Source organism: Meles meles, chromosome 2 (assembly GCF_922984935.1).
Source record: "Meles meles chromosome 2, mMelMel3.1 paternal haplotype, whole genome shotgun sequence".
Classification (NCBI taxonomy): domain Eukaryota; kingdom Metazoa; phylum Chordata; class Mammalia; order Carnivora; family Mustelidae; genus Meles; species Meles meles.
Window position 1 is genome coordinate 157,657,849 of NC_060067.1, and position 27,295 is coordinate 157,685,143.

At 33.5% G+C, this 27,295-nt stretch overlaps 1 protein-coding gene across 1 annotated transcript in view; it reads left to right on the plus strand.

The window, feature by feature from the left end:
* The first annotated feature begins 20 nt into the window (after positions 1-20).
* FBXO8 (F-box protein 8) overlaps positions 21-27,295 on the plus strand; it is a 50,877-nt gene continuing 23,602 nt past the window's right edge. Inside the window, exons 1-3 of the mRNA XM_045988988.1 lie at positions 21-273; positions 19,235-19,571; positions 22,717-22,843. Coding sequence (XP_045844944.1) covers positions 19,243-19,571; positions 22,717-22,843 — 456 coding nt within the window. The 5' untranslated portion in view covers positions 21-273; positions 19,235-19,242. The remainder of the gene's footprint in view (positions 274-19,234; positions 19,572-22,716; positions 22,844-27,295) is intronic.

Below are 27,295 nucleotides of genomic sequence, written 5' to 3' on the forward strand. Positions count from 1 at the left end.
AACGTCACTTCCGGCAACAATAGGAAACGTCAAAAGTCGGACAGTCGGTAGCTCTGGCTGCTGCTGCTTGAGGTGCACTGAGTTCAGAGGGATCCGGTGCTTCTTCTGCTATTCTCGCTGCTGATACCTCCACCGGCGTGAACAAGTAAAGTTTGAACCGGCATCTCCATGGCCTGGGCACCAGTTCCCGGCTGAGCCATTTTCTTTTTGACTAAAAGCCCCCGCCCAGAGGCCGATTCGTCGCGGCGGCGGTGGGGATCACAGGTCGTTCAGGTACAAGATATTTCAGAACTCTTGCGTCTTTTCTTTACATACCCTTGCTTTTCTTCTTGGAAATAAAGACATCCGGTGTTTGCCAGTTGGCAGAAACTTGCCAACCAGCAAGACTTTGGGACCAATGGCAGTGCAGAGCACTTTGAGTGACAGCTGTAATGGCGTATTAAAATGTAGACTCTGTATCAGGAGGCGGGAGTAGGTGTGTTCCTTGTGTTTCTAGGCCACTGGAGTATAGGTTAAGTTGGGACCCAAGGTGGTGTCCCAGTCTCATTATGAAGTAAAGCCGACAATGGGAAAGATTACTATTTTCTAGCCCAAGTGTTGCTTTTCAAGTCGAGTGTTTTCTTAATGCATAGGCAGTTTTCGGTTCTTTACATACTTTTCAGTTAATGTGAATGCAGACACTTTTACTTAAGATCATGATGGCTTGGCCAGGTACTTCAGCCATCAAACTCGTGTTACATATTTGGCAGATTATTAATTTATCTCTTATTTGTTTCTTTGTAACTGGTCTCTACTCTCTTCTATGTCGGGTTTTCCAGTTAAGTATTATACATAAATTCCAATCATCATTCAAGTTTTTTTGTTTTTATCTTTAGGTTTGGGTATGTAATTAGCAGGGGCTACTTGTTTTAACAAATTGAATTTTTATTTTCAAGGATCCTAGATGTTTCTCTCCAGATCAATATATCATGCTCTTTGCTACTGCAAAATGAAGCTAATTTCTGTTTTTCATTTCTGCTTTCCTTCTCCTTTTAATATTTGGAGTATGGTGACCATATTTATGGCACAGGAGGGTTTTTACCTCCCTAATGGCTTACAAAATTGAGCAAATCTGAGAATGAAGGAAAAATTTTATTCTGTTTTTCAAGTTGAGTCGGAAACTTCCCATTTTTAGCCAGTTAATATGATAATTTGTCTGAGGTGCTGTATTAGTTATCTATTGCAAGGTAAAAAATTACTCCAAAATTTAGCAGCTTAAAACAACAAATGTTTATTATCTCACAGTTTCCGTGGGTTGGAGATTTGGTTACAGCTTAGCAAAGGGCCTCTGACCCAAGGTCTTTCATGAATTTGTAGTTTAGCTACAGGTGGGGACTGTGATCCCATCTGAAGGCTTACTGAGGGGTAGGAGGATCTGCTTCCAAATACGTGCACATGGTTGTTGGTAGGCCTAGGTTCTCCACCACATGGGCTTTTCACACAATGAGTGTGGTAGCTACTTTCCCATAGGGTGAGCAATAAAGAGTGCACAAGACTGTCCATAGTCTCCTATGACCTAATCTCAGCAGTGGTATCTCACCACTACTGCCATTGTATTAGAAGTGAGTAGTAAATCCAACCAGAAGTTTTGGGGGCTATCCTCTAGACTGCCTAACCCAGCCTGACTGATAACATTTAGGAGTTACTAGATAGGGATAACTGAGCAAAATGCATCCAAGAGAAGTGTAGTCAGACAAGGAGCAATGTCAACTTGTAAAAAAAACAAATCTGTGCAAGCATTATCTCTCTTGGAAAAAAGTTGTTTTTGTTTTTTGTCTTTTTTTCCCCTACTAATTATCGAAGAAGTGTTTACTATTTTCCTTGGGAAATTATGCCTCATGAGGGATGATGTGTGTGAGAGGAATGTTTGTATTTTCAGGGTCTACATGAGCAAAGCATATCACAACTGGAGATTGTGTATTTCTTACTCATTGTCATTTTATATGGTTGACACTGTGCCAAAATAAACATGACCATCGGTAGCTCTTAAGGAGGAGAGAGGTTAGAAAAGCTAGAGGTAATGCTTTTCTAGTATAGAAAGAATGCAAGTCATTGGCTGTCTTTATGTTGGTGTGAGATCAAATAAGGATGGGAAAGGTGTATCTTAGAACAGAAGTGTGTTTTTCATGTCTGTTTTCAGCATTATTATTAGGTGGCAGGTCCCACCTTCTATCAGCATTACCTGGCTGTCCATCACCAGCACAGCTTCTGTCAGTGAATCACATAACCTTCTTACAAATTAAAGGTACATATAGGCTTTCAGGGCTTGTTGTGACACTGTTTGGAGGATGATCTATGGTAAAACCACATACACTTCTTCCAGGTTTGAAAGATGTTGTATAAGCCTTACCTGTTAGTAAAGTATTAGTCGGGTTTATCTTTTATAACTTAAGTGCTTAACACCAGCCTAAATGTGTCAATTCTCAAAGTATAAATTTGACTTTTAAGTTGAGATTCCCTGTCACGTTTACATATTTCATTTATAGTAGGTTACAGCTGATTAATGAATGTGATTTGGGGCCCTTATATAATTGCAAAATTTTAAACATTTGCTTGAGAAAATAACACAGTTGAGACGCTTCCAGCCACGAAATACCTTATGATACTAATGGCTAAATAAGTGAAAACATATATTGTAATTTATTATGTGATCAATTTAATAAGGAATGTTTGTGTGTTTACTGTGCTTTTGTGTAGATGAGTCATTTTCCTCTTTTCATAATATAAAACCATTGATTTACCAAGAGATTATCTTCCTTGATCACAGTGCATTGAAGTTAGTCATGCAAACTTAATGATTTTACGGTTTACTATTATCCAAATGCTATGTGCAGCTATTCTACATTTTGATTCAAATTTGGAAACCGAGGCTAATCCTTTGGCTGGCCTGTGATTAATGCATCAAAATCATTGTCTGTGAAATACACATCTAACTCGTTGCTTTCTCATTGAATTATTTTATTATTTTAAAACAACTTTAATTAAATATATCCACTTCTAGGAATTTGTATTCCCTATTTCTTTTATTTTCTTATTTTGTTTTTCTGACAAGTTTATTGATACACATTCTATAATAAAACTGAAGCACCCTGACTTGATTAAATTTTACATTGTATTTGGGACAAATAACTTTAGTGACATAGAGATGATAAAACATAACTGTGGTTTCAATGTTGGGCATTGGGTTTAGTCATGAACATAGGGGAAAAGAGATGGAAAGAACAGATGCTTACACACACACATTCACCCTTCCATCGCCTCTTCATTTTATTTATTTATTTTTAGGATTTTTTTTCTCACTTAATTTTTATAGAATCATAGAATTTTACAGCTAAAAGAGACCTTAGGGATTGGTCATCAGGTTCAAAACCTTTGTTTTACAGGTGAGGAAACTGAGACATAGAAATTTAAGTGACTTTCCCAATACAGTTGGTAAAGAGGAGGAGCCTGAATCAAATTTAGGTTTTATGTCTCTTCATTACTAGATATTTTCTCATCTCATTTCTAACTTTCATTATACTCAGGCTGCCCTCAATATTCTAGTATCTTGTTTTATTTGTCTAAAAGCTGTTCAGTGAGAATTACAGTTTTTGTTTTGCTTTTTTTTTAAATTCCTCAACTCCCATAGGAACGGCCATTTTGGTTAGTGAGCATGGAGTGTGGTGTGCCCCAGGGAAGTGGGTTGGGATATGGTGCTGTGGCAGTTGCTCATTATAAGGAGTTTGAGTAAATAGTGCAGTTAAGTAAGAACCAGTAATGCTGGTGAGAATTATAATTGTTTTTGCTTTAAAAGTTAAAACAGGTGAGAAGTATGATAAATTTATTTTATTTAAAGATTAAGCAGTGGGGTATTTCTTGTAAACTAAGCCAAAAAAATTAAATAAGGCTAAAATTCTCAGCTTTTGGATTACATTTAAATGACACATTTTAATTTTTGCATTTGTTTAAATGCCATTTGGTAACACTCATTTTAGAATCAAATTACAGAACTGGAAAAAAGCTTCAGAAAGTAATATTGTAAATCTTTTTGAATTAGAAAAAAAAAAAAACTACAAATGGTATGCCTTTTAGTAACACAAACTGCTCTTGCAGAACCAGATCTTTAAATTTAATGAGTGGGTTATTTTTTTTATGTGTTTAACGTACCTTGTGACCTCTTACTACTTAGCTATTTCCCTTTTTCTTCTTAGAAAGACCTCCTTGTGGGCTTACCCTTCCTTCTTTCTTTACAGTGGTTGCCTTTCAGTTTTAGGGGTGTGATTTGTTATCATGGTTTTTTCTTCTTTTTTTTTTCTTTATTTTCTTTCTTTTTTTTTTTTTTTAATTACTCCACCTAATGTGTTGTAAACTACCTTGGTGGTCTGTTCTTTTGGAAGTAGAGAAATAAACTTTGGGCTGCCCATTTGATTCTAAATGTATTGTAGAGAATATTTCATCAGAGCATTTCTCATATTCTTATGCCATAGAGTAATATCACATCACAAAGATTTTTAAAACCTAAAATAATCAAAATCTTTGTTACTTTCTAATTGAAAATCTCTAAAAAGATAAAAGTAAGCGAATCTCCTTGTCTTTTAGTCTTTATAAAATTAACATTTTAGAAATAACATTTCTGGCACGCATTTTAGATCTTTATCTAAGATAAGAAATGTCTTATTTCTAAATTCCACTGTTCAGATGTTTAAGAATTACTGAATAAAACTAACTTTGATAATGAGTTATTTTAATTAGATTATTTGTATGTCAGTCCTCCCACACCGGTGCTTTAACAGTGTTTGCTTAGGAAGAGACTGATGGAATTGGTTTGCTTCAAACAAAAGTATTTAAAAACGATTGCTTTTTTGATCCCCCAGACTCATGTCTATTCTTCCCATCTTCCACATGTATTTTCTACTTAAATGGTGTGTAAGCCATTCTTTATTACATAGAGTAATCTCCACAGCATGTGCTATTTGAATGCTTGGTGCTATGGAATTTCTAAAAGCACTAGTGCAATTACCCTTTTCTTATAGAATAGCATTTTATTTGATGTTTAATCTGTTACCTAGACACATTTTGATTAAAGTTGCTTACCATTTTGTAGATAAGCTTTGTATTAGATATATCAAGGGCTATTAATAAATCCTATATTATGCTTTTTTGAAAATACTCTACTCTTGAAAAGAGTAACAAGACATTACAAATACAGTCAAAAATACTATCTATTTTAGAAACATAGCCATCTACTGCATAGAGAAGTATTATGGTTCTTAGAAACTTTAATAAATTGGTGGCTAATATAGTCATTGGTGATTAATTTATACTGCCTTTAGATAGAAGTGTCATTGTGTGATGTTATACCAGATTCATGTTGTCTAAAACTGTATTTCACTTTTTAAAAATGAGAAAACTACCTCTAAAATCATGTCAGAAAAGTATTATTCTTTCTTGGATTTTTGCATTAGAAAAAAAAGTGAGTCAGGACATACATACTGTTTTACCAATTAAAAGATGTCTTTAGGGGCGCCTGGGTGGCTCAGTGGGTTAAAGCCTCTGCCTTCGTGTCGGGTCATGATCCCAGGGTCCTGGGATGGAGCCCCATATCAGGCTCTCTGTTCGGCAGGGAGCCTGCTTCCTCCTCTATTTCTGCCTGCCTCTCTGCCTACTTGTGATCTCTGTCTGTCAAATAAATAAATAAAATGCTTTAAAAAAATAAATAAAAAATAAAAGATATCTTTGTATGTTATCTCAATTAAGACATACAGCAATCCTGTAAAATAGACAGGAATGATTTCCCCAACTTTGTAGGAAAGAGAAGCTCACAAACCTTGTTTGAAATATCTAAGGTCACACGGCATATGGCATAATTGGAGCTGTAACTTTAAATTCACCCTCCAAGAGTAGCTGTGTCAAGAAAACTTACACATTTTTCTCAAGCAGACATCATATAGCCTGCATTCTCTAAACTCAGCGTAATAAAACGAGAAATAAACTTCAAAAAGTCAAAAAGGCCTGAATACCTATTTTTTTAAAAAATAGGTTCTTCCAAATAATTATTACATCAATGCACAATGAAAGTATTATTATTAATGTTGCTGTTATTTTCATGGAAACCAGGATATGTAAGAATTTAGGAGATTTAAACAAAACTTACTCTGATTTTTAAAATATTTTTGGTAAAATTGTGTCTTTACCTTAGAAACGATATCAGTTGAAGCAATCCAAATTTACATCAGTTTTTGTACTTTGATGTATATATACCTCAATAAAAATCAGTTTTCTCTTTAATGTATTTTGCATTTACATTTTTATTAGATCAAGGAAGAGGCGCACAAACATCAATCCTTTAGCATTTATACCTTTACGAATTATGATACAGCCTATGTAAATAGTTAAAACATAGTGTTCGTATCTTTAAGGATTTGTATCCTTGATCAAGTCTTCTTTTGACCTATATGGTAAATTCCATGAAATCAGAGAGGATTCCTAGGGTGTCTTTATTTTTTTTAATTTTTTAAATTTTTTTTAAAGATTTATTTATTTGAGAGAGAGAGAGAGAGCGTGCACAAGCTAGGGGAGGGGCAGAGGGAGAGGGAGAGAGAACTTCAAGTAGACTCCCTGCTGAGCCCCAGAGCCCTAGGTGGCTCTAAGGACCCTGAGATCATGACCTGAGCCAAAATTGAGTGTCAGTGCTCAACCGACTGAGCCACCCAGGCACCCCTGATTCTTTTTTTAAAGCTGTTTATTGAGGTATGATTCACATACCATAAAATTCACCCATTTTAAGTATACAATTTGTCCCCCCCTTTTTTGAGGTAATTGTGGATGCACATGAAGTTGCAGGAAATACACAGGTAGATTTCTTGTACTCTTTACCTAGTTTCCATGGATGGTAACAATTTGCAAAACTATAATATACTATCACAACTCAGACATTGATATTAATAGTCCAGCTTTTTTATTTATATTCCCCCAGTTGTATTTTTACTCCCATGTGTAAATGAGTATATGAAATTCTGCACAGGTTCATGTATCTGGCATCACAGTCAAGGTACTGAACAGCTCAGATACCACAGGGATCCCTCATACTACCCCTTTATGATTATAAGCACTTCCCTCCTGAGTAATGATGGTGAGCATGTCACTATATGCTTATGTGCCATTTGTTATATCTTCTTTGGTGAAATATCTGTTCAGGTCTTTCATCCCCTTTTTAATTGGAATTTTTTATTTCTTTACTATTGAGTTTTGAGAGTTGTTTATGTATTCTAGATAATAGTCCTTTGTCAGATATGAGGTTTTCAAATATTTTTATCAGTCTGTACATAGTTTGTGTTTTAATCTTCACATGGTCTTTCGAAGAGTGAGTTTTTGGTTATAGAGGTGCACCTCGTCTGTTTTTACTTTTATGGATCATGCTTTTCATGTCAAGTATAAGAACTTTTTGCCCAGTCCTGGATCCTTAAGATTATCTTCATGAATTTTAGGTGACGTTTAGGTCAAGATTCTTCTAAATCGGTTTTTATTTTTATCATTGCTTACCATTCATCCATTTGTTCATTCAACAAATATTTACTGAGCACTTTATAGATCTAAGTACTGGATTTATCCATGTAGCCTATTGTGTGGAATCAATTCCTCACCATAGTACTTACAGTCAGTTCTTACTTTGCATGGTACCATGTTAATTGAAATGAGCATATTAGAGATGTGGCCTCACTTTTCACAGTCCCATGGTTACTATTAATCGCTACCCCCAATACTGTACAAAGCAAGGACTGCCTCTATACAGGCATACCTAGGAGATAGTGAGTGTTTGCTTCCAGACCATCACAATAAAGTGGACATCACAATAAAGCAAATTAGATGAATTTTTTGCTTTCCCAGTGCTTATAAAAGTTGTTTACTCTAACTGTAATATATTAAGTGTGCAATAGTATTATATCTAAAACATGTACATACCTTAATTAGAAAATACTTTATGGCTAAAAGATGTTAACCATCATCTGAGCTTTTCGTGAGTCATGATCACTGATCACAGACCACCATCACAAATACAATAATGGAAAAGTTTATATTGAGAGAATTACCAAAATGTGACATAGACTCAAAGTGAACAAATACTATTGGGAAAATGGTACTGATACACTTGCTTGTTGCAGGGTTGCCTGAAACCTTCAATTTCTTAAACTCACTATCTCTGAAGTGTAGTAAAGCAAAACACAATAAAACAAGGTCTGTGTGTATATACATTTTTTAAAATTTGTATTTCTTTTAATAAACTAAATAATAAACTTTAGGGATGCCTGGGTGGCTCAGTCAGTTAAGCGGCTGCCTTCAACTCAGGTCATGATCCCAGTGTCCTGGGATGAGTCCCACATCGGGCTCCTTGCTCCACAGGGAGCCTGCTTCTCCCTCTGCCTCTGCCTGCCTGTACTCTCTCTGTCGCTCTGACAAATAAATAAAATCTTTAAACTAACTAAATAAATAAATAATAAACTTTAAAAAGCACAATAGATAGGTGAGTTCCAAAGTATTGTCTTAGTGAACATATTGGAGTAAATATTAGTATTCTATAATTAATATGCTTAAAATATGAATCTCAAGAATTGCAACATTGATTTTAAAGATCTAAAAAATTAACATACTATTCACAAACCACTTTAAAATTTTAATTACTGGTCTTCTAAATATCTGTAGTAGAAATTTCCTCTTATTAATTGACATATTTATTTTGTGATACTGCCAAAAGAACTTTGACATGTTGAATCTTTCCGTGAAGTCTTAAAGTTTTCATTTCTAGAAACATTGATCATGATTAAAGATGGTAGTAGTACTTAAGTGCCAAAAAGTTATCTCTCTTATAACTGACTGATGACTAAGTACTTGCCTTACTTGCCAAACTTTGTTTATATATATATATATATATATAGTATATAAATCTAGGCCAAGTTAGTTGATGCTTCTTACTTAATGTATTTCTAGTTTTTTTTCTCCTAGCAAAGGTAAATGTCATCTCTCCAAATTTCACAGATCCTAAATTAATTAAAATTAGAAATAAGACTATAACGACTCAAGTAATTAAATCCAAAATAATTGAATGTACTCAGAAATGAAAAAAGCAACATAAGATTATTATTTAAAGAGAGTTGAGAGATGAATACAAAACTACCTGTTATTGTAAATTACCTGCTGTGGGCTAGGTTTTCTAAATGTTATCCCCTCTAAATCCCATGGGGTAACAATTATCCGTTATGGGGGACACCTGGGTGGCTCAGTAGGTTAAGCATCCGACTCTTAGTTTTGGCTCAGGTCATGATCTCATGGGTTGTGAGATCCAGACCCATAAGGGGCTCTGTGCTAGGCATGAGATTCTCTCTCTCCCTTTATCTCCCCTCCCCCATACATAAATCTTTAAAAAAAAATTATCCATTATTTTACTGATGAGGAAAATGAAGACCACAGACTATAGGTAAATCAGATTCTGTGTCAGAGTTTGAGCCAGATCTTTTTTCACATCAAAGCCTATGAGAAGAGAGCTTCAGCTGGGAACAACAATGGAGGTAATAAGCAGTGATAGAGAAAGAAGAGATGAGAGCCAGTGATGAAGAAACAGATGGTAGATTGCCTTTGCCATCTGTGAGCTCAAACAGTTCTGGGCATAAGGTTTGGTGGTTAAGAATAAAGTCTTTGGACTCAGACCTAAGTTTGAATCCTAAATTTTACATTTGTCAGTAGGAGTTCTCAGGCAAAGTTGCTTAACCTCTCTGGGTCACAGTTTCCTCAGGTATAAAATTAGAATAATAATTTCTTCCTATTAGGATTATTGTGAGGATTAAACCGAGATCATATATAAAAGCTTTAGCAGAGTGCTTAGCACAGAGAAAGTATTAAATGTTGGTTTATAGTACAAAAACATTATTATTTAATGTTTTTATTAGGTATTATATACATAATATGTACAGAAGGAGGGAACACAGCCAGGAATTCCAAACCTTAAATATGAACAAAAAAGTTAAAAAGAGTATTTTTTCCAACTTTATTTAAAAAAAAAAGTCCTCCATGCTTTAAAAATTTTGATCAAAAATGGTAAAAATAGGGGCCTGGGTGGCTCAGTGGGTTAAAGCCTCTGCCTTCGCCTCAGGTCATGATCCCAGGGACCTGGGATCGAGCCCCGCATTAGGCTCTCTGCTCCGTAGGGAGCCTGCTTCCTTTTCCTCTCTCTTTGCCTGCCTCTCTGCCTACTTGTGATCTCTGTCTGTCAAATAAATAAATAAAATCTTTAAAAAAAAATGGAAAAAATAATTCTTGCTATTTTGATATTTTCTTTAATAGAGTCTCCTACTTCTCTTAAGCCATAATGCCAGGCATTTATTTCTTGGTGATGATTTTCATTGTGTATTACATTAAACCCTCGAGTGGTAATTTTTAAACTGCATGTACATCTAACAAAGAACTTTTTAAAATTCACATGCCTGGATTCCACACCAAATTTTTGTTTACAGAAAAGTTGTAAGAATAATAAAAATAACTAGTCTATACTCTTTACCAATATTCATCAATTTGAAAATTTTTCCAACATTGCTCTATCACTCTCTCTATGTAGAGATAGATATTACTGCTCTGCACCATTTGAGACTAGGTTGCATATATTATGCCTTAATACTTCAGTGTGTTTCCTAAGAATGAGAATATACTGTGATACAGCCATTGTACAGTTACCAAATTCAGGAAATTTAACATTGATACAATATTTTATCCAGTCTTCATCCCATATGCCTAGTTTTTCAGTTATCCCAAAAATGTCCTTGAACTATTCCTCAGCTTTTCTTTGGCTTCACAGCATTTTTGAAGATAAAAAATTTCTGTCATTTTGCAGACTCCATTTGGGTTCATTCCTCTGATATGCCTCATGTTTAGAGTCAGCATACATATCCATGTTTGGCTGGAATAGTGCATAATGGATGGTGTGCCCTTCTCTGGGTATCATGGCCAGAAACACATATAGTCCATTTGTCTCTTACTGATAAATGTTAATTTTGATCATTTGGTTAAAAACTATCTTCATAATTCTGGTAACTAATGAGTAATATGTGAGAAGATACTTGATACTTGGAGATGCTGTAAGTATTCCATTCTTGACCAGATTCCAGATCCAGCATCCACTCATAATTTTTGCCAGAGTTATTTTTCCCACAATGATTATAAAATGATTCTTCCAACCCATTATTCCTTTTATCTTTATTAGTTGACATTTTCCTGTAAAGGAGACCTTTCTTTTCTTCTTTATTTATGTATTTATTGATCATCAGTGTAAACTCTTAGATCCTTTTCTTTTATGTGATGGATTTTAATCTATTACTGTCCTTATTTTATTTTGATGCTCAAATTGTCCTGGGTTTGACCAATAGGAGCTTTTTCACAATAGCGCCTAACATCCCCTTTGATATTCTCTAATTGCTTTTGTTTTCGTTTTATTCTGTTTTGTTTTGTTTTGATTTGATTTTCTTTAGCTTACTGGACATTCTTAATCTGCACTTAAGAAACACTGCCTTAGGATTTTTTGGTAGCCCTCGAGGGGGTCCCAAGTGGACTAGAAAGGTTAAAGTTGGGAGAAAGATGTATCTTTTTGCCGTATTTATATGTTACAGAGCTTCAGTTGGTTCCTTCTCTAGGCAAACTCTCAAAAATATGTAATATTGGGGCACCTGGGTGGCTCAGTGGGTTAAGCCTCTGCCTTCAGCTCAGGTCATGATCTCAGGGTTCTGGGATCGAGCCCCACATCAGGCTCTCTGCTCAGAAGGGAGCCTGCTTCCCCCTCTCTCTCCGCCTGCCTGCTCGTAATCTCTCTCTTTGTGTAAAATAAATAAATAAAATCTTTTAAAAATATATGTAATATGTAGAGTTTATTATTTTGTTTTTTAGATTAAGATTAAAATTAACTTGTTAACTTTTGTCAGAGTCACTGGATGAAATCAGCAAAAAATAAGCCAAGCAATCCTTGTGTAAATGCTTCAGGCACACTTTAATGACTGAACTTTGCATCTTTAAGACAGTAACATGTTAAACTGTAGGAATATGCACCTGTATAGAACTGGTAGCCCTTGCTTTGGGATGATTGGTTTGATAGCCAGTATGATGGGCCACTTATAAATGTTAGAAAAGAAGGGGATTCTTTTCTCTAGGGTTCAATTTCTTTAGAGGAAACCCTTCTTCATTCAACTTGGATAAGGAAAAGGGGTTAGAGTATATGTCTAATAATTCTAGACACTTTATGCTTATGTTTTGTCATCCCATATTATTTCATTTAATTTTCATGAAGACTGTAAAGGAACTAATCTTTTTCGTTGTTGTGTAAAGATGGAAATAGTAACCCAGTAATCCCTTGATTTTTGTTTCTCATTTTAGTCTCATTTATTTCCATACTTACACTCTTTGGACCCCCAAAAGGCTTTGAGAGTCCTCCAAAGTACATAAGCTTCTGCTTAACTCTTTGCACTATTCCATCTCTTTCTGCTTTTTCTTCATGGCTACTTTAGTAACCACTACTCCTTCCACTTTCATATTACAGAAATCTATTGAAATGTTTTGACCACTCAGCAGCCTATTTTCCCCTTTCTTTTAGGCTTAAATTTTCCCTTTTTTAAAATTTCTTTTCTCTCATTTTAATAGGAAGAAAAAGTGATTAAATATATGTGCTCAATCTTAAAATTTTAACAAGAAGCTAGGAATTGACTGTAAAAGATTTTTCCAAAACCGAGTTAGAATATTTTTTATCTACTGTTGTCTAATAGGTGGCTCATAAATCATGTTAATGAGATGGTATGCTACCATTTATATTTATCCTCGTCCTGGCTTAAGACTTATTCCTGAAATCACATTGGCATGAATCAAAATAATTTTATGGTTTAAGACTATTAAAATCAAGCTATGTAATACTGAAAGAGCTTTCTCGAAAAGAAGGAAAAGCACCATATATGCATCATAACCTGGATGTAACATGCCTAAAATATTGTCAGGTAGAGGTGAGATAGATCATTAGAGGTGATAGTGCCTGTTTGCTCCATAAATGGACCTTTAGCTAAGCAAGAAGCTTTATTCACTATTGATAAATATTTTCCAAAGACTGTTTATTTTTGGAAAATGCTAGAATCCTCCTAAAGCCATATTAATTTCCATTTATGTTATCCCAGCTACTGTGCCATGGTAGCATAAGAGTTTAAGAACACAAAGTTAAATTTGAAATGTAAGATAATAAAAATAATAAATTCCTTATGCATGGGATCAAATTAATAAAATAGCTGTCTCTTTCAGCTAACGTGACATATTTATACACACTGCCGCTGAGTTTTCAAAGTTGTTCAGTTGCATTACCCATCCCATAACCAGTAGTTCCAAGGCTTTTGAGTCTTCTATCCATGTGAGACATTTGCATATACATGTACTTATGTACATGAGTACATGTGCAAGTAGTACAGAATTGAATATAAATATTTGGCCCTCACACAAAAACAGAATGTAGTAGCTCTGAGACATAGGGAGCATTACTTGACTACCATTGAAAATGAAAATTAGGGGCGCCTGGGTGGCTCAGTGGATTAAGCCGCTGCCTTCGGCTCAGGTCATGATCTCAGGGTCCTGGGATCGAGCCCCACATCAGGCTCTCTGCTCAGCAGAGAGCCTGCTTCCCCCTCAATTTCTGCCTGACTCTCTGCCTACTTGTGATCTCTCTCTCTCTCTGTCAAATAAATAAATAAAATCTTTAAAAAAAAAAAATGAAAATTAATTAAATTGAAAGACATGTTCACATAATTCCAGGAAAATAGAAATTCTTGCATAACAGTCATTTGCATATTTGGCTATTGTTTTATTTGAGATTCTTCATCCAATTTAAAAAGGCATTCTGAGTTTTTTTTTTTTTTGCATTACTCATTCTCTGGAAAAATGGAAATTTAAACTTACTAAATAGTATCTAAATCTTTGTTTATAATTATCATTCTGAAAAATAAGAAAATATAACATCCTAATTGCCTTGTTTCTTTTTCTGATAATTTTTTCTTTTCTCTGGAAGGAAGAATTTCAACTTTGAAATTTTGTATGGAATTTTTGTTGGAATAATTTCTCCTCTGTAATCTACATAATTATGAAATTTTAATTTATTTCCATCAGCTGAGAAATAATGAAGCACTGTTTCTAACTTTGGAGACCAAGAGAAAATATCTTTGGTTTCATTTTGAAGGTCCTTAGCATTTTATAAATCCTCCGAACATGATAAACTTTAAACAAAATAAATTCAAATTTGGAGGAAAAGGCATCAGATATTTTAAATTGTATTCATTACAGTCGATCTTCCTTATTTGCAGATTTTGTATTTGTGAAGTCTTCTACTCACTAAAATTTATGTTTTTATACCCCAAAGCAATGCTCTTGGCACTTTCACCATCATTTTCTGACATATACAGACAGACCTGCAGAAAATTTGTGTCTCCGACGTGCTGTTCTTGCGTAAGGTCAAATAAGGCGATGGCTCTGCTCTCTTGTTTTAGATCTCATATAGTGAACAAGTGTCCTTTTTGTAATCTATTTAGTGGCACATTTTTTACATTTCTGTGCATTTTTTGTTGATGATTTCACCATTTTAAATGGCCCCACGCTTACTGCTGAAGTGCTGTCTAGCGTCCTAAGCGTCACAGCCACAGAAGGCTGTGATGGTTCTTTAGAGAGAAAATACCTGTGTCAGATGAGCTCTGATCAGGTTTGCTGAGTTCAGTGATAATGAGTCTACAATGTATATTAAACAAGATATCTTTAAACAGAAATATGCATAAAACAAGATTATGTATTAATGAGTTGGCAGAAATGTGGCCAGAACCTTGCAGGAACCTAACCCCATGTATCTCCTGGGAATACTGGTTCAGTATTGACTAATTCACTGTAGTGACTTTATAGAACATAACTACCAGGAATTACAAGGATTAACCATATTTCTTTTATTTGTACATTAAACAGACTAACTATGCTCTTATAAGAGTACAGTTTCCTAGAAGTATCTATATTCCTCAACTTGTTTTGAGTGAACAGAGTATCAGCAGTGATTTCATCACAAAAATCCATACTTAAAACAAAGTATTTATTTCAAATACAAAAAAAATTTTTTTGTGTTTATTTTTTTTTTTTTTTCAGTTTGAAACTCTGTATATTCGATGATTCCACTATGCAGCCTGATATTTATTGGACTGAATTCTTGGCACAAATGACAGAGTACTGTATGTTTTATGATGTTATGTTTTAATGTTGAAAATCTTTATACTAAGATTTTTATTAAAACTTTAATAGAAATCTGAAGATTTTATACTTTGAAGTCATATTTTTATTGATTCAGTTCAAAAACCTATTTTCAAGAATTTTGAAATCATGTAAGACCCCAGCATGAAACTATCATATTTTATATCTTTTAGAGACGGATGTTGACTCATTACTAATAATAACACAAGGATCTGTTTCATGCCATTCTTATTGGCACTATCATAAGACATGCTGCAGTTTTAAAATTTTGTGGAACATAATACAGGCTTTTTGGTTTTTCAAGTTTGGGTTTATCTGGTTGGTTGGTTGGTTTGGTCATCAGTATGAAAGAATGGGATTTACGAGCGAAAGAATAACCATGGCTGATCAAGTATCAATATGAACAAATGAGTTTATTCAGCAGGCATAACATCTGGACAACTGAAATATCATTAAATTTTACCAAAGTTCTTCTCATTTTCATTTTATGAAAATATGATCTTGTCACAACAAACAGCTGATATTGTCATAGCTGTGAGATGAACTTTATACGCATTATCTCATTCAATTCAACAACCTTTTGAACTGTAGGTATTATTATTATGTAATATGCAAATGATCCCATTACATATGAAGAAACTAAATCTTAGAATAGTCGAATTCCCCAAGATCCTGTAATAACCAGTGGAGTCAGGATTTAAACTCAAGTCTGTTTAATTTCAGAGTCCACAACATTGTTCTCCCTCCATGACTTACTATACAGCTTCTGCAGTGGATGGCATGTCATTTTAAGAATTTTATCACTTTTCTGACAGTTCCACCCACATTCCACATCCCTGCTACCCTAAGGAGAATGGGGATGGAACTCTGTAAACACCCTTTCCTTTCCCCAGAGCACAATTTTTTGATATTAATCTTCCTCAAGTGGTTTATCATACTTTGTTTAAAGCAGTATGAAGAACTGCTTTAAAGCGAAAAGGATATTCCAAGAAGGCAATTTGTGGTGTTATTCATCAGTAGGAAAATAGAAAATGCAGTTTCTTTTGTCTAAATTATGTGTATATGAACCTCAAACTTCCACCCTCCCCATCAAGGTTTTGTTGGTTTTTTCCCCCCTCCAAGAGCCAGCTGCTAGCTTTACCTCTTTCTACCTGCCGGATGCTTTCTGAATCACATTATCCAGTGCTCAACTTAAGTGATCCCCATTAAAGTCCAGATCCTAGGGAAATCACCCTGATTCTGTGTTCCCTAGCAACATCCCTGAGAATAACAACAGCTGCTTAACAGCTGCTTAACCAGAAAGATGCTGCAGGGGAAATACACAGAAATTGATATTAAATGCTTTAAATCTTGAGACTTCAAACATTATAGTTACCCTGTTGTATTATTTACTTTTAGTGATACAAAAACAAAAGAGAAGACTAAATGGGATCATCAAAAAAAAAGGACAAGATATGCTGAATGACCTTAGCAAGCAAGGTGATTCTAGATATTTTCTTGATATGATAAACAGGGAAATAGCCATGATAGAAATAACATACCTTTCTTTATGATTTTTGAATATTAAAATGTTACATTTGTGCCAATTAAGTTATACTTACATTGTAATAAGATATGGCATTGTTTAAACACTTAGCAAACTTAAAATTCCTTACAAATTTTTGTTGATATTCTTTATTTTTTCTGTTAATCATTTTTACTCTCTCTGTAATTTGCCTTTTCCATCTAGAATGTCAAATAATTGGATACATTTGTATCATACATTATGTAGCCTGTCCGGATCATTTTCTTTCTCTTAGTAATATCCATTTGTTTCCTCCATGTCTTTTCATGGCTTCCTAGCTCATTTCTTTTAGTTCTAAATATTTCACTGTATGGATGTACCAAGGTTTATCAGTTGACCTATGAAGGAAATCTTGGTTGCTTACAAGTTTTGGTAGTTAGATTAAAGAGGTCACAAACATTTGTGTACAAATTTTTATGCGGACAAAAGTTTTCAACTTATTCGGGTAAGTACTAAGGATCACAAATGCCAGATCATATGATAAAGAAACTGCCAAACTGTTTTCCAAAATGAGTGTACCATTTTGCATTGCCACACCTTTGCCTGTATTTGGTATTGTCAGTGTTTTGGATTTCAAGCATTCTAATATATGTGTAGTATTGATTATTTCATTGTTTTGATTTGAGATTGTAGAGTAACACATGATGTGGAGTGTGTTTTCATAAGCTTATTTACTACCTGTATATCTTTTTTGGTGAGACATCTGTTGATCATTTGCAAATTTTTAAGTAGGTTGTTCTCTTATTGTTGAATTTTAAGAGTTCTTTGTATATTTTAGATACTAGTCCTTTGTCAGATAAGTCTTTTGCAGATATTTTCTCTGGCTCTGTGTCTTTTCAATCTTTTAATATCCTATATTAAAATGCAAATTTAATTATTATAGCCTACTCACTAATTTAAGAACTGCTACCATTATTGTGGTATGTATTTTAGGGATAAAAGATTACTTTTTATGGTTTCTTTGTAAAAATAAATTTCCCCACATTTAAAAACTACTATGTTCCTTTGCTTTGAACTCCCCCATCCCGTTATACCTTAAATTCTTGTGATTCCAAGCAGTTCACTGTGAAGAAGAGTGAAAAATTATCCTGGACTGTTTTCCTGTTCTGATCAACAAGTAACCCATGACAGTAGTCATTATCTGAATAATAGCCAATAACTCAGTAAACATACATGTGGAGCATGTCTTTTTAAATACTGAAAAATAGTATCTTTGACAATCTCTGAAGTTCCTAATTTTTAAAATTTCTAGTCACCCCTGGGTGTTTTTTATTTTTTTTCTTTTTTTGTTCTCATTATAAACAGCTAATTAAAACTGTTTTATAGATGGGCCATGCTATGAAATTTATTTTATGATTTTCTATGAAAATCAGCCCCCCCCAATTTTTAAATTACATACACACATATTAGTAGCCAACTCAGATTTATAAAACAAGAATATTTTGTTTGGAAAAGGGATCATGGAAGTACCTATATTAGTTAAAATCTCTTCCTGATTTTATGTTTCTCTATTAATTTATTTGCCTAGGAAAAATTACTTATTTTAAAGCCAAGATCAAATAGAAAGTCTAGGCCGGTAGTTTCCTAACATTTGTAAACTAGCTAGTCCAGTATTTCTTAACAGATAAATGTAGAGCCGCTCTGGTTGGAGGTCAAATGAAGGTAAAGGAGTACACTCTTTTCTACCTTTTCCCAGGTACCTTTAAGGAATCTACAGGGCTATATGGAGAAGAACTGGAAAATTAGACTAAATTCTAATTTTTATTTAAAGTAACAACAAAACCAAATAGTCATTACTAAGCTATTTATCATGGAGTTCTAGGTGTCTAATTTATAAGGTTTCTGAATTAGACTTCAGGGCCTATGTTACATTTTATTACAGTCTACAACTTAAGCGTAGACTGGCAAGAATTAAAGGAAAAGCCTGTTTCACAGCTGTTATGCATCTGGGAGTTTGTTTAAAAGGGGCTAGCTTAGCTTAGCCTGAGTTGTGATAAAAAGCAGGGTCTAGAGGCCTTTTAACTAAAGTCCTGTGCTCTGATCAGAGCTGTATTTAATACGGGACCATAAGTCCACATAATTATAATTTGTAAGAGTCTTTAGGACATCAGTAACTTTTAGATCTTACCATGTGAAAAATGATTATGTCACCTGTGGACTTTAAAAGTAGTTAGCAAACTGGGATAAAAGTGATGATCACATCAAATATTTCTGCAATTTTCTCTGTCCAAGATTCGTACTTACGATGTTCCAGCTATACTTTGTAACATACCGCTCCTTTCAATGTGCTTTAATGAGGAATGTTAATTCTGGTAAATTAATGCTTCGTGTCACAGTTAACCATACTACATTCTGGCTTTCTCCCAGGCTTGCAGATGGGTCAGGGGCTGTGGAGAGTGGCCAGAAACCAGCAGCTACAGCAAGAAGGTTATAGTGAGCAAGGCTACCTCAGCAGAGAGCAGAGCAGGAGAATGGCTGCCAACAACATTTCTAACACCAGTCATCGTAAACAAGTCCAAGGAGGCATCGATATATATCATCTTTTGAAGGCACGGAAATCTAAAGAACAGGAAGGATTCATTAATTTGGAAATGTTGCCTCCTGAGCTAAGCTTTACCATTTTGTCCTACCTGAACGCGACTGACCTCTGCTTAGCTTCATGTGTTTGGCAGGACCTTGCGAATGATGAACTTCTCTGGCAAGGGTAAGTTCAGCCTAACATGTTTGATTCAGATATCTCTAAACACAATCATGTTTAAATGTTTTTATTATTATACACACACACACACACACATATTATGACTTATTTCTTTTTAACCTCGGTTTGTATTTTAACTTTCTCTTTATTAAAACTCAGAAAGATAATGAGGCATCATCACAGTCAAATTTGATATTGGGAAAAGAAGGATATAAAGGTAAATGACTCTACAGTTAGAAGTTAAAAGTGAAGAGATGTCAGTTTATTCTAAAAATACAAGTTGTTAGGGTGCCTGCCTGCCTCAGTCGGTAGAGCATGCAACTAACTCTTGATCTCAGGGCTGTAAGTTCTAGCCCCACATTGGAGGTAGAGATTACTTAAAAAAATAATAAAATATCTAAAAAAGAATACAAGTTAAGTGAGAATTTATAATCCAAAATTTAATGTTTACACCCCTGGTATAGTTTGTGCTTCCCATATGAAGATTGTGTGTTTACTAATTTATATACTTCCTTCTATCACAGAGGTGCTTCTTAATATAAACTGTGGTAACTAATTGATCTAGTTTTTATTTTTTCTAACCAACATTTCATCAATGAAGTAGGAAAATAGTAGAATGCAAGGAGATACTCTGCTTGCTGAAGTAAAAGTGGACTGTAGAAATTGTAACAGCAATTATATCAATTTAAATTTAACCTATAAATTTAAGAATGTTTGAAATAGAATCTATTTTATGTATAACTTCAGTCTTCCGTTACTCCTTAAATAGTATCATATACTTGAGTCATAAATATATTACCAAACTTAGAAGAATGTTTGGGATCTTCAACTTCTGGTGTCTAAGGTTTATTGATATCTCATTATTTCTAGTTATTTAAAACATATCTGTAAACAAAGGTCTTTTTGTGACTTTAAATAATTTCTAAATGAAAATCTAATTGAGAGAATTAGTAAATTATCCAAATAACCAAACTTTAGTAAAAATGTATTGCCAACAATGACATTTCTAACTCTGGGCTTTCTGATGCTACAGAATTACAGTATTAATTATCTAGTTACTTTCTCAACCTCTAAATAGATAAAAATCATAAGTGTCATCCTGTTACTCTCATTGTCTTGTTATAGTGAAGGTACTGTGAAAGTACTACTATTAGTAGTGTTTATGGTTATTAATTTCTTACTCAGTAAAAGAAGAAATAAAAATACTTTAAAACTGGCTCATTAATTATTTAAAATTTCTGCATTTTAGTATTTCCAGTAAACTTAATTCGTAATCCTATATTTGAACTCTGAAGAAAAAGTTTATTTCTAAGCTTATCTGAACCCAATCAGAATGTCCTCTTTACCTGAGATTTAAATCTGGATGTTCATTTCTGAAAGAAATGCTTCCTTTATTTTTACCACATAATTATGCCTATTTTTATGACACTTGTTTTTTTTTCTTAGTGGTAAAGTGCTTCTATTTTAAATTGAAGGCCAGCTTAGTTTTTTTTTTTTTTTTTAAGATTTTATTTATTTATTTGACAGAGAGAGATCACAAGTAGACAGAGAGGCAGGCAGAGAGAGAGAGAGGGAAGCAGGCTCCCTGCTGAGCAGAGAGCCCGATGTAGGACTCGATCCCAGGACCCTGAGATCATGACCTGAGCCGAAGGCAGCGGCTTAACCCACTGAGCCACCCAGGCACCCCAGCTTAGTTTTTATTTTTAACTTTAGATGTGTGAAACATTTATTAATGTTGAGAGGTTCTATTATTTTCACATCACTCAGTAATAAAAGTCAAAAGCTATAGGACTACAGCTTCTGCTAAAATATTGATAATTTTCTAAACAAGCTCCTAAACTCACTAAAACTCACTAACTCAAATGAAATCAAAGATTTCATTTGGTTGGTAAAAATAATGCAAGGATATAAATAACTATTAAGATATTCTCATTAAATTACATATTTTACCCACTATGCTCACAATTTTTGATGTTACAGGCTGAGACAGTAACTTTTTCTTGTTGCCCTATACATTGTATGTGTGTGGCATGAAATTTGAGTCAAAAATCAATAATGATTATCAGAAAATGATAACTATTTTAATATCTATCAGTACAAGTAGGTGTTTTGAACACACAAAAATCAGATAATTTTGAGATAGTGTCATTAAAAGTTTACTAAAATATAACTGCAGTATTCTCTATATCTCTAGAGTAATGCACTTTTAAGATTTAATGACCTATAATCTAATGATCCAGAATTTCTAGGCATTGTAATAAGATAAAATGAGATAAAGCTTAAGCTTTCAAATAATAACCAGTAGCTAATGCCTTTATATAGAGTTGGACACAACTATCCCAAACTGCAAAACTAGTATGTTTTGCTATAAACTATTAGCATTTTAGGTTTCCTAGAATTTTTAAACAATCATATATCACTGTGATGTTAAAACAAACAAACAAAGTGTTCTGAAGCAGCATCTTAAAAGCAGGTACGCTTAATGTCATACCCAGTTTTTGATGTATGTACTAAAGTTAATAGCATTGTAATTTCTATGTTTATTTTGCCTGTTATCAATATATATATTGTTTAAAAAAAAATAACAACGACAAAGTTCTCCCCCCAACCTAACAGTCTTTACCCTCATTCAACTTTACTTTGCAATAGATCATAGTAACTTAATCCTATTTAGCTTCTTGGTTAAGATTTCTAGCTCTGGAGTAAGACTTCTTGGGTTCAAGTCAACTTTTTTATCTTTTATTGTGTCTGTGTTTCTTTATCTTTAGCACCAACATATAACATTGTTGTAAAGATTAAGCAAGTTCATACTAGTATAATGTTTTAAATAGTGCCTGACATCTAGTAAGCACCGGGTAAATGTTTTAAATAAAGAGCTATCATTGCTATTATTAGTAGTAGTTTCTATTTAATTTCAAATAGTCCTCTTGAATATTATTAATCTTTAACTCATGTTTATTAAGTACTATCAGAATTGCTAAATTGAAGGCATTTGTCAATCATACTCTAGTAAACAAAAAACAAGTACAGAATTAAACATTTTCAACTTTCGAGCTATAAATTTCATGTTACTATTTTATCATGTGTATACATGTTTAGCTTAGGAAATTAAATATAGTAATGTTTTCTTGTCTGATTTTATCTTTTACAGGTTGTGTAAATCCACTTGGGGTCACTGTTCCATATATAATAAGAACCCACCTCTAGGATTTTCTTTCAGAAAATTGTACATGCAGCTGGATGAAGGCAGCCTTACCTTTAATGCTAACCCAGAGGAGGTAAGTGAAGAACTTGAGTATTTGGAAGAGTTGAACTTTATTATGATCTTACTGCAGCTTTCCAATATAATAAACTTGCAAGTAAAGTAACAGGTCATTGAATATTCCTGTCCAATGAGGAAATGACTGAGAAGCCCACTAAGTAAAGTTAATGCTATGTAACATAGTCATTTCTCTTTACCTTACCAACTCACATTTTAAATCTTTCTACCTGCTCATGTTGTGTGGCAGCTTCCATGACATATATGCAGTCCTCTGCTGGACCTGATTACAATATGACTGCATTATATGTGGAGAGCACAGAATGTGTTCATCAGATTTTATCTGCAGCATTTTCTTCCTGTTTTATTTTTCTATTTAGTAACGAGGCTATTTTTATCAGAGACAGTCACAAAGGACATTGTCCATTTGTGACACATCAAAATGTTGTCTTCTTAATGCCTTTAACAGTCCATGTTGCCATAGAAACTGCTTATAGATTGCCATAAAATTGAATAATTTTATCAAAATATCAAAATACGAAGACCATGCTTTCACTGATATTTTTCCCCCATTCTTGCTTTAATACATATCCTGGAAAGTACAGATTCTCAGAAATGCTGTTGTTGTTTTTTTTCCCTCAGAAATGTTTAAATGTCTACTAGGCTTATTTTTAGAAATCTAACAAATTATACAGCCCTCAGAATACTAATAGTTGAATTCTTTTCTGTGTAAAAATTTAGCTGGCAGTTATTTTGATTTAATTTTCAAAAACCAACTTTTTTTCATTTGTTGTAGAGGTATTAAAGGACTATTTAAATTATGCAAATATATCAAGTATATGCATGTGTATACAAATATATGCACATATATGCAAAATATATCAAATTTTTTGGAATATCTTAACTTTAGCTATATTATAATTAAAAACCTGTTTCCCCCATGTAAAATATTTGAATATTATACAAATACTGATTTTATAAATATGCACATAATACAAATGACATTTTAAAAATTGATCTTTACTTATTACATACAATTTCTTAACTTCTCCTTGTATACAAATAAAAAATATAACACCATTGCAAAGCTTTACTGAAACACCATCCATTATCAGTTAAGTCTTGGCACCACAAATATAAAAAAACATATATATTATAGAGCCTAATGTACATATTTAAATTAAGAAATCTGTTCTCTCACTACTGTTTAAGAGTTTTGACATTCAGATTGAATAGAGGACTGATAGTTAATTTAGAAGGCAAATGAATAGATAAACTGTCATAAATTTAGGTTTTATAACTTATCCCTTGATTGTAAATTTTTTTCTGCTGCATTTTATCATAAAAGACACTTGTTTTTACTTTATTTTTTGTCAAATCCAAGTTCTGTTCCTTCTAAATATGTAGCAACAGTGAGCATGTCACTTTTTGATCTTGCACTATGGCATAGCTACTCTGTACAAGATATTCTTCTACTTAACGTATTTGAAGAATGACATGGTTTCAAAGGCTTCGTTATTCTGTTTGCTAGCATTTGACATTACTTGCAGCTAGTTAAAACAGTTCATATGACAAATTTTATAATAAGATACATATATTATATCAGTCTCTTAGTGAAATGATGATTACTGGAGAATCTTGGCAGAATAGTACAGTATTTTACTTTAGATATGTAAAGAAAGGCAGCTGTTGCAATCCCCAGTCTTATTATGCCCAATTTATTAAGGCATTCTGGTTCCTGTCATGAATTATACTGATAATGAGTAGAACTGTCATCTTTAATTCATATCACTTGCTATGTTACATTCTAAGGAAAGTAATAACTTGGTACATTCTAAGGAAAGTATAACTTGGTAAGTACTGGTATATTTACAAAGTTAGAAAAGTTGGATGTAACTGCTGGTATTAATTATGGTAAGTAGTCATTCCTTGCTAAAGCAGTACCAATTTTTAAAATAAATTATAAAGCCATCATTTTTATGCAAAGATGAAACCGTAGATAGGCCCTCATTTGCTAGAATATGATATGGATAGTTTTAAATCTCTAAGTTGGAAAAGCTAGATGTCAAAATATGTTTCCATCTTTGCAGCTACACATATCAGATTATAGAATTCTTGTTACACCTCCTCTACTGTGTTTGGAGGAGTGAACATAGAAGAAAGGTAAAATTAAAAGACCTCTTTTTATCTAACAAAACTTTTTAAAGTTTTTTTTAAGTCAAATGTTTGCTAAGAGAGGGGATTGAAGTTATTAATTAAAATAAGATTTTTAGATCTTCAGATTTTACTTAACCATCCTACCTTCCATTGTTATTGAGAGTTGGCTGTATTTTCTTTTTCTTCACTCCCTTGCTTGACTTAAAGATATCCTGGAGCATTCCAGAAAGTTGAATTCACTCTCTGAAAGGTACTCTCAAGAGACATAGAGCTGAACCTTTCAGAGTGACTTGTGGTTCCAGAATTCTGATTCTATCCTTTTATGAACATCAGTAGCTTAGCAGGCGTTACCTGATAACAAAATAGAATCCTATCTTTAGCAGAATGCACCTAGGTTATAAATAGGCAAAGAAGGATATTGAGATAAATACACTTGTAGATGCAGAGAAATGAAGGAAAGTACTTTAACGACTATATTCTATACTTTATTTTGTTGACTAACATAAATAATATCACTTGGTTGTTTATCCAAGTCAAGCCTTCAGAATTAAAATCATGTAATTAAAAGAGTTATCCTAATAGATGTTTTTATATAGAACTTAATCTGTATGAGTCATACTTTGGCCAGGTCTTAGAATGACTCTTGCCATGTTTTTTGAGTGTTAGAAATCAGGAAGTGCTTTTTATTTGGAGGCATAGTTTCCCCCTCTAATTGGAGCAGTATCATCAGATGTGTTATTTTGGGTTCATTTAAGCCTGAGAAGTAAATTAGTTTTGATGATATGTATAAATATAAGTGTTTATTGTAAGTACCTGAGGTAAGATGTGTATAATTGTTCAGTATTATAAAAAGTCTACTTTTCCATAATTTCTAGTTCTGTACTTATCATTTCGATAGCAAGTATCATTAAAGTATTATAAAAATAAGAATACTTACAGCCACAGGGAACAAGATTCTCCAAAGGACATCGTTCATGTCACGGATATGGGTAACCAAACTCCACAGCAACTGCTGACAGTGGCTCATGGGGTGGGGGAGAACATCCGCCCAGTCTGTGGTACGATTATCTAGCACGCTGTTGTTATCTGCATGACCTGTGATCTCAGCTGTATGTAAAGTCTTGATCTTGTGCATGAGCTTGTGTACTTTGTGGCAGGTGACCACATTCTAGTAGAGGAATGTGCTGAAAACCATCTGTTTACCTTAGGCTGTATTTCCCCTGCATGTACTAGTTACGTGTGTTGATTTTATTTTGCTAGCAGTATTATAATAAAATAATTTATCCTCTCAACAAATTAGCTATATTCCTTGAGCTCCATTTGGTATGAAAAATTTTTCTTGACTTAGTTATTTTTAAATTTTGAGTCTGAAAAATTGGGGAGCAAACATGGTTTAATTTCAATACATTATAGGTTATACTTTTATTTGTGTAAATATGTTTTTAAAAAAATTTTTAAATAATATTCTCAAGAGACCTGGGTGGCTAAGTCAGTTGAGCATTGGACTCTTGGTTTTAGCTCAGGTCACGATCTCGGGCTCTGTGGGATCAAGCCCCTCAGCGGGAGTCGGCTGAAGAGTCTTCCTCTGCCCCACCACCAACCACGCTCACGTATTCTCTCTCAAATAAATAAATAAATCTTTAAAAAAATAATAATATTCCCATTGGGATCAGTTAAAAACAGTCTTAACTATTATATAAGCACAGTTTTCCTTGCCTTCATAAAGGAAGACCCACATGCATGCATATAATTTTCTGCATAATTATTAGATTGATCTGGGATAGAATCTTTTACAAGAAATATTTTAAATTGAACCTGTGTATATATTTTAGATAGAAATGCATATGCAATTTATTTTCATGATAATGTATTCTTTTTGTTGTTGGACCAGCTAAAATATAAATGGGAAATTTATAGTTTTCATTTTAAAAAGGAACTCAGGAGTTAATACTCAGATATTAAATCTTACTGACTTTTTGCCCCAGTATATAACAGCAAAATGTTTATTACCATTACTTCATAGCATAGCAACAGTAATGAAAAATAATTTTTATTTTTATTCCTAGACATAGAAAGCCCTGATTGGTATCATCAGAATGTACCGATAAGCATTTTCCAAATGTATTCTTTTGAGTAATTATTCCACAGGTTAAAGAACATAGTCAAAGGAGTTCCCAAGTCTAATAAATTTGACCATGATAGGTTATGATTAGTCAGCTTATTTAATGAATAACTTTTCCAAGTCTTTAATACATTGGTGCACATTGTGAGTATGTGTTATATGTAGTAGTATCCAAATTTATTTGACATAGTG